Source organism: Symphodus melops (assembly GCF_947650265.1).
Source record: "Symphodus melops genome assembly, chromosome: 20".
In the NCBI taxonomy this organism is placed as follows: Eukaryota; Metazoa; Chordata; class Actinopteri; order Labriformes; family Labridae; genus Symphodus; species Symphodus melops.
The window spans coordinates 4,668,022-4,679,790 of NC_136710.1; the positions used below are offsets into that span (position 1 = coordinate 4,668,022).

Genomic DNA, 11,769 nt, shown 5'->3' on the forward strand with positions numbered 1-11,769 from the left:
AACACTATTTACCACAACAGAGTTTCTTACAGTAAATCACAGTCAAGTGCGTTTCCTGGTTTCCAACAACAACTCCGACGTTTCCATGACAACGATGGAACCTGCTGTCAACAGATCCGGAAAAAAGAGACGCAGCGCAAGATGTAAAAATCGGTAAACAACATGAAGTTTATGGAAGCTCGGACATTTATTTCCTGTGTCTTTAGCCTATCCAAGTGTTTACATAAAGCATGGCAGCTTAAGGGCTTTAATTTGTTGTATTGGCTGTTTTTTTTTTTTTTTAAATCATTCAGCCTCGGCCTGTGACACTGAATAATGTCCCGGTATCGTTGTGCAAATTTGTATTTTTTTTCTCTGTATTGTTGTGTGTTCCAAAATCTTATAAAATGGCAATAAAACACGTTTATGCGTCATTGAGCCAATTCACCTTTAACAGTTTGTTTATATGTATATATCATTACCTAGGAAACGTACCTGTACAGATGCTCCAGGCGGGCTCAGGTGTGCAGATGTTGACGTAGGGAGCACGGAGGAGCTGAGAGTCATCGTGGACACTATGGTAGGATCAATAAAACTTTGTCTTACTTCTGTGTCACAGACATTATGAAGGAAAAAGGGATTGTGCAGTTTGTGAAAAAAAAAAAAGTATCTCTCTCCAAATACTTAAAAGAAATGTATGTAATGTAAGAATATATTAAACACCAATGAAGCCAGACAAACTGGTTAGAAATACTTTCTTTAAAAGGCTGCCTTGATGCAATTCATGTGGTAAGTCCTTGGTCGTATTTTACCAAATTAAAATGTGAATCTATAATTAAAAAATGAAACCTCTGTGTATTAGAAAAAGAACTCTAATGTAACCAAGTCTTCAAAAAAAATAAACTTGAACTGTTGTATTTAACAGCAGAAACATTCCCAAAAAGGGAAGTAAAACCATGCAAAATTAATTGAATTTTCACACATTCACTGCTCAAGGCTCTTTTTCTTTTCATAGCAGAAAACAAAAATGATAGCGTTCAATGATAGGGTCACTCAATTTAAGCCGTGTCAGTGAGAAAGCGCACATAACTGCATCCCTGCAAAACAATCCTGTGCTTTTACTAATTGGACAAAACAAGTTTGTTTTGAAAGGCCTTTTAGTTATGACAGTCAGGTCACTTTCTCCCAGTAGGAACAAAGGTCTGTAAATTGAAGGAGAGTCCGTTTATAATCGAGAGAATCATTAAAATGAAGCTTTTTGTTTTTGGGTTTCAACCTCCAGGGTGTCTCAGCCCTCCACATGGCTTGTCTTTATGGCCATCTGGCTACCATTCAGCTCCTCCTGGACGCCAAGCCGCAGTGGGTCAACCGCAGAGATCAACAGGGTCGCCAGCCTATCCACGTGGGCCTGTCCTCCCTGAGTTCCCCGAACACCTCCTCGTGCGTCAGGTTCCTCCTGGAGCGCGGCGCTGACGTCACCGCGTGAGCATCGTAGTTTCTGAAAGAAAGCTTGACGCGTGTTTCGAGATTAGGCAGCTTCATTTGCTCGAGTGCAGATGCTTTTTTTTAAGAATTCTGTCAGCCACATCCTGTGGCATCCAGCTGTTGCAAGTGCATACAAAAGTAAAATAAACTTATGATTGCAATGAGATGATGATAATTAAAGTTTAAAGCTGCTGCTGTGAGGGATAACGATGATACCACTGATGATTATTATGACAAACATAATGAAGATGACGGTGGTAAAGCTTCTTTTTTTTGATATAACTAGGACCTTAGATTCAGGGGTGACCTCGTTGCACCTGGCTGCCTCTGAAGGTCTTCTGGACTGCACAGAGATCCTGGTGAAGGCTGGAGCAGATGTCTCCGCTCGGGACAGAATGGGACTCACTCCTCTGGACTATGCTCGTGCCTTCAGCTGCAGGAAGGTAGCGAGGTAATGCCCTGAAAGTACACTTCATAGCACAATTTTTTTTTAAAAATCCATTAAAATGTGTAGATTTTTTAAAAAGACGTATTTGTGTTCCTGTGTAGGTATCTGAAAAGCTGCATTTGGCAGAAAGATAAGGACAACGAAGTGAGGGAAAGGAAGCTGGTGCAGGCATTATACAGAGATCTTGTGGACATGGTCAAACTGGATGACCTCAATAAAAAGGTGAGTTTATCCAACATTTCAAATGAAGGCATAAAGTAACACATAGCTGTGACAAAATCAAGGAAACATAATCACATCACAGATATTTTTCTTAGTAGCCTCTTGAAATCAAACGTTTTCTGTCTCCATTTCCAGGCACTTATTGATGAGAAAGTGGCAGAGTGGGCAAACAAGAAAGGATTACCTCTCTTGAAGGATTTCTCCCCAAGAGTCCAGTTGAGCAAGTTCCACACTAAGTGCCTCTTTTCAGATCAAGACAGCTCCAATCCAGAAACCACCAAGCCTAAAGAACCTCCAGCCTCCTCCAGGCCCTGGGCGGTCTATACTGGTCTTCAGCCAGAGAGACCCCCCGGAGGAGACCCAGACCTCCGGGGCTCTGTCACACTTTGGGGTGGCAGGCCGCCTCAGTACACCACAAAATGGGACAGCAGGCCTCGGCCTGCCCCGGATCTGCCTCTGGATGTCCTGGAGAGGGTTTTGTTCCCCAGAGCTTTCCCGTCCAGGATGGCCACCCCTCGGGACTTTGAGCCGCAGTACATCCTGGAGATCCAGCACAGAGGATACCCCCAGGGGCGGAGCACCTCCCCCTGGACAGAGGTGGCCATGCACCTGCTTGAGGAGTTTGACGAGGAGGCTTTTAAAGACATACATTAAAACTCTTCAGGTATTGATGTGTTTCAGCCATTTTTACGTATAAAGTCAGTTAGAGATGGAAAAAACAGGAAGCTACTTTTAGATTTTATAGACACTGGTAGATTTAAAATTCGGCTCCTGTGAGGATCTTTCTGTTGTTTTTTTTACTTTGGTACAGCCTGTGGTTAGAGCTGTACATCTCATCTCTTTGACCCTGTTTCTGGTAGTTTGTTTTGCTTTTGTTTGTCATATAAAGTCTTCAGTATTCATTTCAAAATGTTTCATAACAAGTTAAAAACTTGTCACTTAAACCATGTACGCACTATGATTAGAGGGTTAGGAAAAACATGTACTGAATAGATACCAGGCTATGTCTCTGAGTAATACAAGTTATTTTCTTTACAAATACCGATTCCAATATCTCGAGTTGAGTATCGGCTGAGAGATTCAAAATGTACATTTAACTGGCATGAATTACTATTACTGGCTTTATCCAAGATTACACTCTCTGCTAGATGCAAACATTTACTGTCTATTCTTGTTGCATGATCATTTGGCTAAAGCCAGTCGATATCTGGGAGGCCTAATGCATTGAGGTATCGGATGAGCGCATTGAATGTTAAACTGGCCGTGATGGAGGCTGTGATACCGATGAAGGTTTCTTTGAGGATAACGCTCAGCTCATTTGAAAGGTAACCAGTGGGCACAAAAGCAGATGTTTCCTGAACAAAGCCTCCCGACAACACTCAACTTCTCCTCAAAGTGACAACATTCAAAATGTCACCTGCTCCAGACGCAGGGTGGACAATGGGGTGAGAAAAACCTCACTGAACTGGGTCACCTGTCACACCTGCACCCCCCCACACACTTCCACTGATCCCCCCCAGGGAAGCGACTCGGGATCCAAGTGAGGGCTTGTCAACAGTGCGTTTGTTACTGCGAGGTGTGGCCTGTCAGTGAGAGGTGTGTGTGTGTGTGTGTGTGTGTGTGTGTGTGTGTGTGTGTTTTGAGGTTTTGTTCTTATACTTCATGAAGAACTTCACACCTCAGCATGGGGTAAAAGGTCAGGCCTCAACTACATGTACCCACTATGACTTCAACACACAGGATCTTGATTTTACTAAACTGGACAATATTGTGCGCACACACATTCTTGATGGAAAAGGGTCTTTTATTAAATTTAATGTGTCACCTTATCTGATTTAAAAAGACAAAGATCAGCAGATCCATTTCTTCAAATAATTCCTAACACATAGCAGTAAAAAGAACCGTTTCATCTGCGACTTACTTCAACAAAATCTTTATTTTACAGTTGAGTGGATACCATCCGACAATGAATCACCTGGTAATTGGTAAAAAGAATTTTCAGCCTCTTCAGGAGAAGTGCTTCTTTTATATCGAACCACCTTGAGCAGCTTTTTGTCCCTGACACCCGAGAGCTTTCAGGAGTCTTTGCACAGCTTTGATCTTCAAAAATGTTTTCCTTTTTTTTTTTCCCTCCACTTTTCAGGTTAACTCAACGATCATGAAAAAAAGAAAATCGCTCTATTTTGGCTTTCAAAAAAAAAAAAATTGGGGTGTGTTACATACTCGAGTGCTGGTGAAGAATGAACGTATCGACTTAAAACAAAGAGGAAAAGAAGAGCATTTTAGTTGCCACTTATAAATTATCCAACTGATATTTTAAAGGAGTTTTTAAATGATACGCGTTATCCATTTGTACTTGTTTTAATCAGCCCGTTTTTTTATGACGTCATGAGTACTTTTAGCATGCAACACCTCATCTGGAAAAGGACTTAAATGTAGAACTGATTCATTCCATCTTCACTCTATTTGAGGTGATCTCCGCTGACCCGTCTGTGGCATTTTGCCCGCAGCTTTCTATGATCACGTGGGACCAAAATCTAAGATTTGACATCATGATTTAGCCCAAAAAAGTACCTTAAAGCCGTCTCATTCATCTCCAACTGACCTGCTTTTTCCAAGAGGTTTAAACGCTACTTTTGTGTATAAAAAGTACAAGCGTGATTACCTTAAAAAAAACCACAACAGACAGCAGGTATCTTAAGAAGACAACTGATGATTTATCTGCCAATGGGAACGTTGGCAGGTTTCTGTTGGTTGCTAACGTCAGACCCTGCACACAAATATTGAATACCAAAGCTTAAAAAAATGGAGAAGTCCAACGTAACAGTTAGAAAGCATTGCGCTACAGAGAAGATCACCTCAGGGAGGTCTCTAGTCGATGCTGTAGGTGGTCGGTAAACGCACAAAGACAAAAAGAGACCAACATGGGCTGTGTAAACTCATCCAGCACAAAGCTCTGTCCTGTTCATTGGTCCGTCTTCTTCCAGTGCGCTTCCTCCACGTTGGCCCACTGCTTCAATTTAGTCCCTTCCAGAAACTCTTTTTATTTCACAGTCCTTTGCTGCTTCCGATGAACGTACACACACTCATACACATACACATATCCGACCTCCGAGGCTGCGGCCCAGGTTCGAGCCCCTCAGTACATTTTCTGTCGGCTGGGCAGCACCGCCTCCTTTAGGAACGAAAACACGAGGAGGATCCCAGACCTCTTCCCTCTCTTGCCCTTCGTGAAGTAATTAGACACCACGTCATCTAAAGGAGGAGGGCGAGAGTTTATAACACCGCCGAGGAATTGTCCACACACTTAACCCGTGTGCTGTAACACTAAGGTAACCAACGTATCCAAAAACATGTTGACGAGGTTTAATGCTAAGATATTTCATATTACAATGATCCCGCCCAGGTTCTTCTGGCCTAACGTGCTAATTCTTGTTTCGTCTCTACCACCTGATTCAACTGGTTAACATTAGCATGTAAATCTGTCATGTTTCTTTAAAGGGCCTTTAACTACATCTACATTTTTTGGGGGAACAAACATTTAAAGCACGGAAAATTCACATGAAGACTCCCTGAAGGCAAAACAATAACTCGAAAAATTTTATTTTTCGTACGCCGAATAGAAGTCAAAATGCAGAAATATGGTAAACAAAAACAAACTTTTGTTTTTTCATGAAACTTTTTATAATTCTAATTAATGCATACCTTTTTTACTCACATTTAAAATGTGTTTTTAGGGTAAAAAAACAACTAATACAAATAATTAAATCTAACATCGTTTCTTCATCAAAGCTGTTTTAAGACTCTTGCATGAGTTGGAGGTTGGAGGAGGAGGATAATGATGACAATGAAAATGTTAAGTTATCAATAAAAAATACTTCTTTTTTTAAACAAGGGTAAGAAACTAACACGAACACTGTGTCCAGCAGAACCCTCGAGGAAAAAAACCAAAACAAAAGAGCTCACCTCCTTGTTGCATGGTGGACGGAAGCACATTTTCTCCCGCCGACAGTGACACAAAGAAGGCGAAGGGGATCACCCACAGACAGATGGTGAAGTATGCCAACACCTTGACGTCAGCCAGGAACAAATGTGAGATGATACGATTAGTAACAGGGAGATGTCACTTATAAAATAAAGTTATTACATCAGAGGGAAATAAATGTACCTCTGAGAATGGATAATATTCTTGTGCAAAGAACTGGAAGGCCATATAATGATTCACCACCACCAACACTGTAGAAGATGAAATAGATGACTTGAGGTTTTAATACCAGTTTGGATCTTTTACAAAATAAATACACAGTTAATGGAAAGCGTGCGTTTTGGCTACTCACCGCAGGAGAGAATGAAGTTTGGCGAGCTGAGCAGAATGTACGGGAACGTCTGCAGGAGGCCGAAGTACACCAGGTTGGTGAAGAGGCCGACGCCCACCATAAACATGGGGAAACCTTCAAAAACATAGAGACCTGCCAGCACACCTGTGGAGAACTGGAAGCATTCACAGCGCACATCAGCAGCGTCTTTCACTATACACATTAAGCTGCAGGATAATCTTGACAGTAAAAAGGAGAATGGCTTCCCTGTGAACTCACCAGGATCATGTACTTTATTATTCGACTGGTGGCTACTGTGTATTCTTCTATTAGTTCTGCCAAGTAGTACAGGCCGGCAGCTGAAGACAAAGAGAGAGAGAAAATTCTTTGGAAAACTCAAATTTAAAAAATCCATACAAAAAGGTCACTTTAAATTTCAGCCATAAATAGAGCAGATTAAATCCTATGTAAATGTGTCTCAGTGTCCTGAGTGAGAAGCTCGAGTCTCGCAGGCTGTGTTGTAGGAGGCGTGTCGGCGTGGACAGGACAGACGGCTCCTCCCATTGGAATAAAAAAAAAGCTGTTTTAGAGAAACAATGCTCACCGCTTGTTTGGATGTCACGCGTGTGTTTTGAGATCACAGTACATTATCCTGCTAACACAACAATATAGGCCACAGGCAATCGCAGCTCGAGCCAAGGACCATTTCGTCCGCCACTTTCACTTAACTCCTTCATGCTAACGCGAGCGGAAGGGCGTTGGAGGTGTGCCGCCGGAGGGCAGCGGACGCTTCAGTATGGTGGCAGTTTGTTTTGGTTTCATGCTGGTGCGCAAGGGTGTCAAAAAGCCGCACATTTCTTCCTTTAAAATTGACAACTATTGAGTGTTTTATCTGTACTGTACTTAGTAATACAGACAGGTAAAGCTGATACCCGAGACAAATAAACACCACTGCTGTGCTCTACTCCTCCAGTGTTCATTGTTCACCAGGTTATTAACTCCTCTTCAAGCCCGTTGGTCAAAAATACAAAATAGATTTTTTTTTCAAGTTGAATTGTTTTGTTTTTATTGATTTGTTCCTTCTTCTTTTTTTTCTTTTAAGACATGACTAATCGAAATCAGTATCAGGAAAGAAAGTTGTCAAAACATTCTAATCAAATTGATACTTAAAGCGTTTCTCATCGTTCATTTTAATTTGACAGCGTCAACTGCAAATCTGTAAACAGTTTAATGAATAAAATAACATCATCAGACCCCAGGAAACAAACTTTCAGTACGTGACAGGTTTTCTACTTTTCGTGCTGAAGACAAATTTTTAGCCAGTATCAAAAAAGATTTCAAGATTCAATAAGTTGCACTTGTCAACAGCCAAGGCAAAGCACAAAAAGACAACAAAGAAAAATAATATCAGTTCAGTCGAGCAAGTTATCAAAACAACCCCTTCAACAGAGACGTTACCCACAGTTATTCAGCTTACAAGCAATGAAGGCCTACGCAGCCTGAAAAGACCAAACTAGTCAAACGTTGTATAGCCGAGAGCTGAAAAGGTGCAAGCTCAAAGAGCAGAGGGTCTGCAGGAGTCTGAGAGCTTCATCACGCGAAGGCAAGCCGTTCTTTCTCAAAGACAGAATCCAAAGAAAGAGAGAAAAATCGTGACTGCAGATTGCTTTGCTCTTTTGGCCTCTGGTAGCAGGCAGACAAATCCTAAACTATGTTCCTCCTGTCAGCACTGCACAGCTCGCACCGATAAGAGATTTATTAAAGAGAAATGTTATCATTTTTTAAACCAAGTGGTGCCTGCTGTGAGGAGCAGAAGGGAAGAATACACCACGCGTGAAATATGTTGTGATCAAAATTAGGCAGGATGAACAAGATGTGTGCTAAAGGTTAATCTGTGCTCCATTCACAGTGTGGTTGTTCCTAAGAGTTTAGACTTTAATCCTTACGAGTATAGTTTCATAAGTTGTGGGTACACCTTCATATTGATCCCAATTCAAGAAAGAAAGAAAGAAAGAAACTGAAGGTACTCACAGGCTTCAAAAGCTCTTTTTTTCTATTTTTATTTTCAGAGTCCTGCTGTTGCAAAATCACAAAGCAGCTTATAACAAACAACGCAACTCTGACAAAGGGTTTGTTTGTATATTTGAAGTCTTCTTTAAATCGTAATAAAACATATAGCTAATACTCAACACATTTATAAACCACTGATAAAATGGCTGCAGGTAGTGAGGAATCTTTTTGAGTTTTAAACTGTTTTATTTGGTTACTTAAAATGTTAAAAATTGGTAATCCTTGATTAATACTCTCGAGGCAATGAGAGGACACGTTTGAGCTTATAAACGTCACAATGTTAATACAAAAACAGAATTAGAGTCACTGCAGAGCAAATCAAAAGTAACGCAGCATTAAAAACACGTTGTCTTTACTCATTTATGATAACTAACATAACAAGCAAAGATAAATGATTTGATGAAGTTATATAATAAGTACTGGGGCCATACTATTAACTAATGCGTTTTTTCAATGACATAATTCCGTTTTTAGTAAGTTTGTATTTATTTGTATTTATGATGCGCAATCATTTTTATTTTAATGCGTGAAGAGAAAAGAAAAACCTCACCGTGTAGTATCTAACTTCTAGTTTCTATCGTGGAAATGGTATCCCTACAGAGCCAACACTGACAGGTAAGTAAGCCACACCTGACAGCTGCAGCTGGTGTGACGTAGGCCTGTGACGTGGCCAGGTAACAAACGCACAACGTGGACGGACTCTTTGCCAAGTTCCCAATAAACACTTAAGAGCAAGTGAACATTCAAGAGTCTAAAAAATAACCTTTTTCCCATTTAAAGTGATATAAAGGCTTCTTTACATTAAGACACCACAGAAACATTGCATCTTAAAAATTCTGCTGACGTCATCACAAGCTTGTCAGACATCTTTACAGCACTATTTGCTGACTCATCAATTAATTAATTTTATTAAAACGATTAGCTAAAACAACATTTGAAAAAACATTACAGCTGCCAATTGTTTCATATTTTATCAAAAGTAAATTACAAAAAGCATAAATAGATGCCAAATATGCATCAATCTTTTTAACGCGCGTGCTGCAGACAAATGTCATCTTATTATAAACATGAGATGTGTCTACGTTGCAAACACAATCCTGCTACGAAGCTAACTGATTAGCTGAGCAGGTAGCTATGAGTAGTGACTCAACTAAAATCACTTCAACATCTATTTATTCTTATGGGGAATGTTGCAGGTTTAATATCCATTTAATTGCAATCACACTGATATTAGTGCTTGTGAAAGGGTGTCACATTTACTGTAATGCTGAAGCAGCTTTGCCTGAGTACATGGTCCGCTAGCAGCTACGTTTACACTTGCAGGGACACCCAGCATGCACTTACCTATTGCTAGAGTGACGAAGGATATCTGGATCACCAGCGACAGCCAGCTGAGTAAATAAATAAACCACATCTCTCTGCATATGAAACAACACACACACACACAAAAAATACACAGAGAGAAAGGTAGCTGGGTGCTAACTAGCAGCTGGAGCACCGGTCAAAGTTCCTCCTCTTTACTTCCTGTGCAGGCTGAGGAGAGTTCACAGAGAGGAGCTGCAAGCAGCCATGTTTTGGTTGTAGCACCACCTGTGGTTGGAGGAGAAATGCATTCCTACTTAAATATATGTGGGGTTTTATTTTAAACCATCATGTGCTTTGTTAATCCTGCAAGGGGAAATTCAGTTTTACACTCTGCTACACACACATAGTTAACCCCTCCCACAAACACACTTTCTCAGGTTTGAGTGACCTCTCAGACTTTTAGTCTAGTTGTCGTTCATTTGCTGCTGTGTGTCTTTTGAATTGCCCCCCCGGGGACAAATAAAGTATTTCAAATTGAATTGAAATGTACAAAATATTGTTTGAGTGTCAAAATATGCAATTCAAAGTAAAAATAATTTAATGTTCGACAAAATCTGACGGATGAATCTGACGGAAAATCACATGAGTCGGATTTGTTGTCTTTTGTGTAGGTCATTCCAGATGTGTTTGTTCACCACCTTATTTGCCTCTATGAAGGTTTATTCTCTGATGGGCCCACTGCCCAACAGAAATGTAGTTTTGCTTATGTAAATTATGTAATCTGAATTTTTTGGTTTTATCACGATGTGACGTTGTAACGGTGACCTTTAGATGATCTTTTGTTGTCGAGAAAACAAAATGACAGGCGGTCACTGTGACAGGCAGAGCGCTATAATACCATGATGGCGTTTTCAAACCACAGGAACTTCTTCATAGTTCTAGGAACAGTTGGAACTATTTATTCCTTCCTCTCCACAGGGACTATGTACTACTTTAGTTCCTAAAATGTTGAGAGGAACCTTTTTAGCTCCTGCTTCAGAGGTACCACGGCGGTGCGAATGTAGACCGAAAAAAGTTCCCATAATGCAAAGTTTCAGGAAACTCCCTCTTAAAAAAAGTCCCCAGAACTGTTTGGTCCCAAAACAACAATTGTCAACACTGATTAATTAATAAGCCAAGTTTGTTTTGTGCTTTTGTAACTCTTACGAGATATGTAAGACGAGATCTTGAGAAAATAACTTGAAATGACTCGCTATCCCCTGAAAACGGAGTAAAAAGAAATGTATGGATGCATATAGCTTAGGGCTTCAGGACAATCGTCTTTGTATCAGTTTCAGGCCCTCCTGTCTCTGTCATTATCAGCGTGTCCCCATCCCTCTCTCTCTGTTACACACACACACACACACACACACACACACACACACAGGCATTCATGTGCATTGATTCAATAACACATTGCAGCCAGAATACATTACTGCATCCCAAAAGCTAACACCTTCTGAGACGGAGGAGGAAAACAATAAAAAATGTATGCGGGAGAGTGAAAGGGGCCAGACCTTCTGGTTAAAAGAGCTAAATAAAGTAAATATATAATGTGAGACAGTGTGAAAGAACTAAAATGGTGTCGGAGTCAAAGGTGAAAATAATCTCATCCTCCTTTTAAACCGCTTTTAACAAAAGGCAGACGTGCAGGTGGATGGATGGCGTGGCGCGAGGGTGTGGCGCATGGGATCATTCATGCATGCTTATATACAGTATCTGTGCAGAGGTGAGAAAACAAAAGGCGACCTGCCGCATTTAAAGATACTTTCAGCACACAGATCACCGTGGGCTCTTATCTCTAACAACACCTCTGGGCCCTGGGTGTGAGAGCTTTAATGTGCTGAAAAAAAAATGGCCACCTCTGCTCTTCTGGCGGATTGAGCTTTAAGAGGGCGACACCTC

General features: G+C 40.8%; 3 protein-coding genes across 4 annotated transcripts in view; 2 read left to right on the top strand and 1 right to left on the bottom strand.

The window, feature by feature from the left end:
• rgp1 (GP1 homolog, RAB6A GEF complex partner 1) overlaps nt 1-11,769 on the top strand; it is a 242,800-nt gene that overhangs the window by 107,007 nt on the left and 124,024 nt on the right. The window lies entirely within an intron of this gene.
• Nucleotides 73-4,307, top strand: ankrd53 (ankyrin repeat domain 53). Of its 2 annotated transcripts, XR_013781432.1 has the most exons (7): nt 73-153; nt 466-559; nt 1,262-1,461; nt 1,751-1,915; nt 2,014-2,134; nt 2,270-3,297; nt 3,376-4,307. XR_013781432.1 is itself a non-coding variant. In XM_079370775.1 (6 exons), the coding sequence occupies exons 1-6, from the start codon at nt 86-88 to the stop codon at nt 2,786-2,788; spliced, it is 1,167 nt and encodes a 388-aa protein (XP_079226901.1). In that variant the 5' UTR covers nt 73-85; the 3' UTR covers nt 2,789-4,307. The 2 variants fall into 2 exon arrangements, 1 of the variants encoding a protein (XP_079226901.1); XM_079370775.1 differs by having other exon boundaries at nt 2,270-4,307.
• tex261 (testis expressed 261) lies at nt 4,052-10,113 on the bottom strand. Its single transcript, XM_079370776.1, has 6 exons — nt 9,865-10,113; nt 6,730-6,809; nt 6,472-6,625; nt 6,303-6,370; nt 6,101-6,203; nt 4,052-5,389 (listed from the first exon to the last, which is right to left on the bottom strand). Exons 1-6 carry the CDS (start codon nt 9,932-9,934, stop codon nt 5,274-5,276), a joined length of 591 nt encoding a protein of 196 aa, XP_079226902.1. The 5' UTR covers nt 9,935-10,113; the 3' UTR covers nt 4,052-5,273.

Excerpts from the sequence above, each read along its gene's own strand:
- ankrd53 (XM_079370775.1), top strand. The coding sequence starts at position 86 with ATGACAACGATGGAACCTGCTGTCAACAGATCCGGAAAAAAGAGACGC. Across the intron at positions 1,916-2,013 it reads AGCTGCAGGAAGGTAGCGAG|GTATCTGAAAAGCTGCATTT; the intron begins GTAATGCCCTGA and ends GTTCCTGTGTAG. Across the intron at positions 2,135-2,269 it reads TGGATGACCTCAATAAAAAG|GCACTTATTGATGAGAAAGT; the intron begins GTGAGTTTATCC and ends CTCCATTTCCAG.
- tex261 (XM_079370776.1), bottom strand. The coding sequence starts at position 9,934 with ATGTGGTTTATTTATTTACTCAGCTGGCTGTCGCTGGTGATCCAGATA. Across the intron at positions 6,810-9,864 it reads CTTCGTCACTCTAGCAATAG|CTGCCGGCCTGTACTACTTG; the intron begins GTAAGTGCATGC and ends CTTTGTCTTCAG. Across the intron at positions 5,390-6,100 it reads GTCCACCATGCAACAAGGAG|ATGACGTGGTGTCTAATTAC; the intron begins GTGAGCTCTTTT and ends CTCCTCCTTTAG.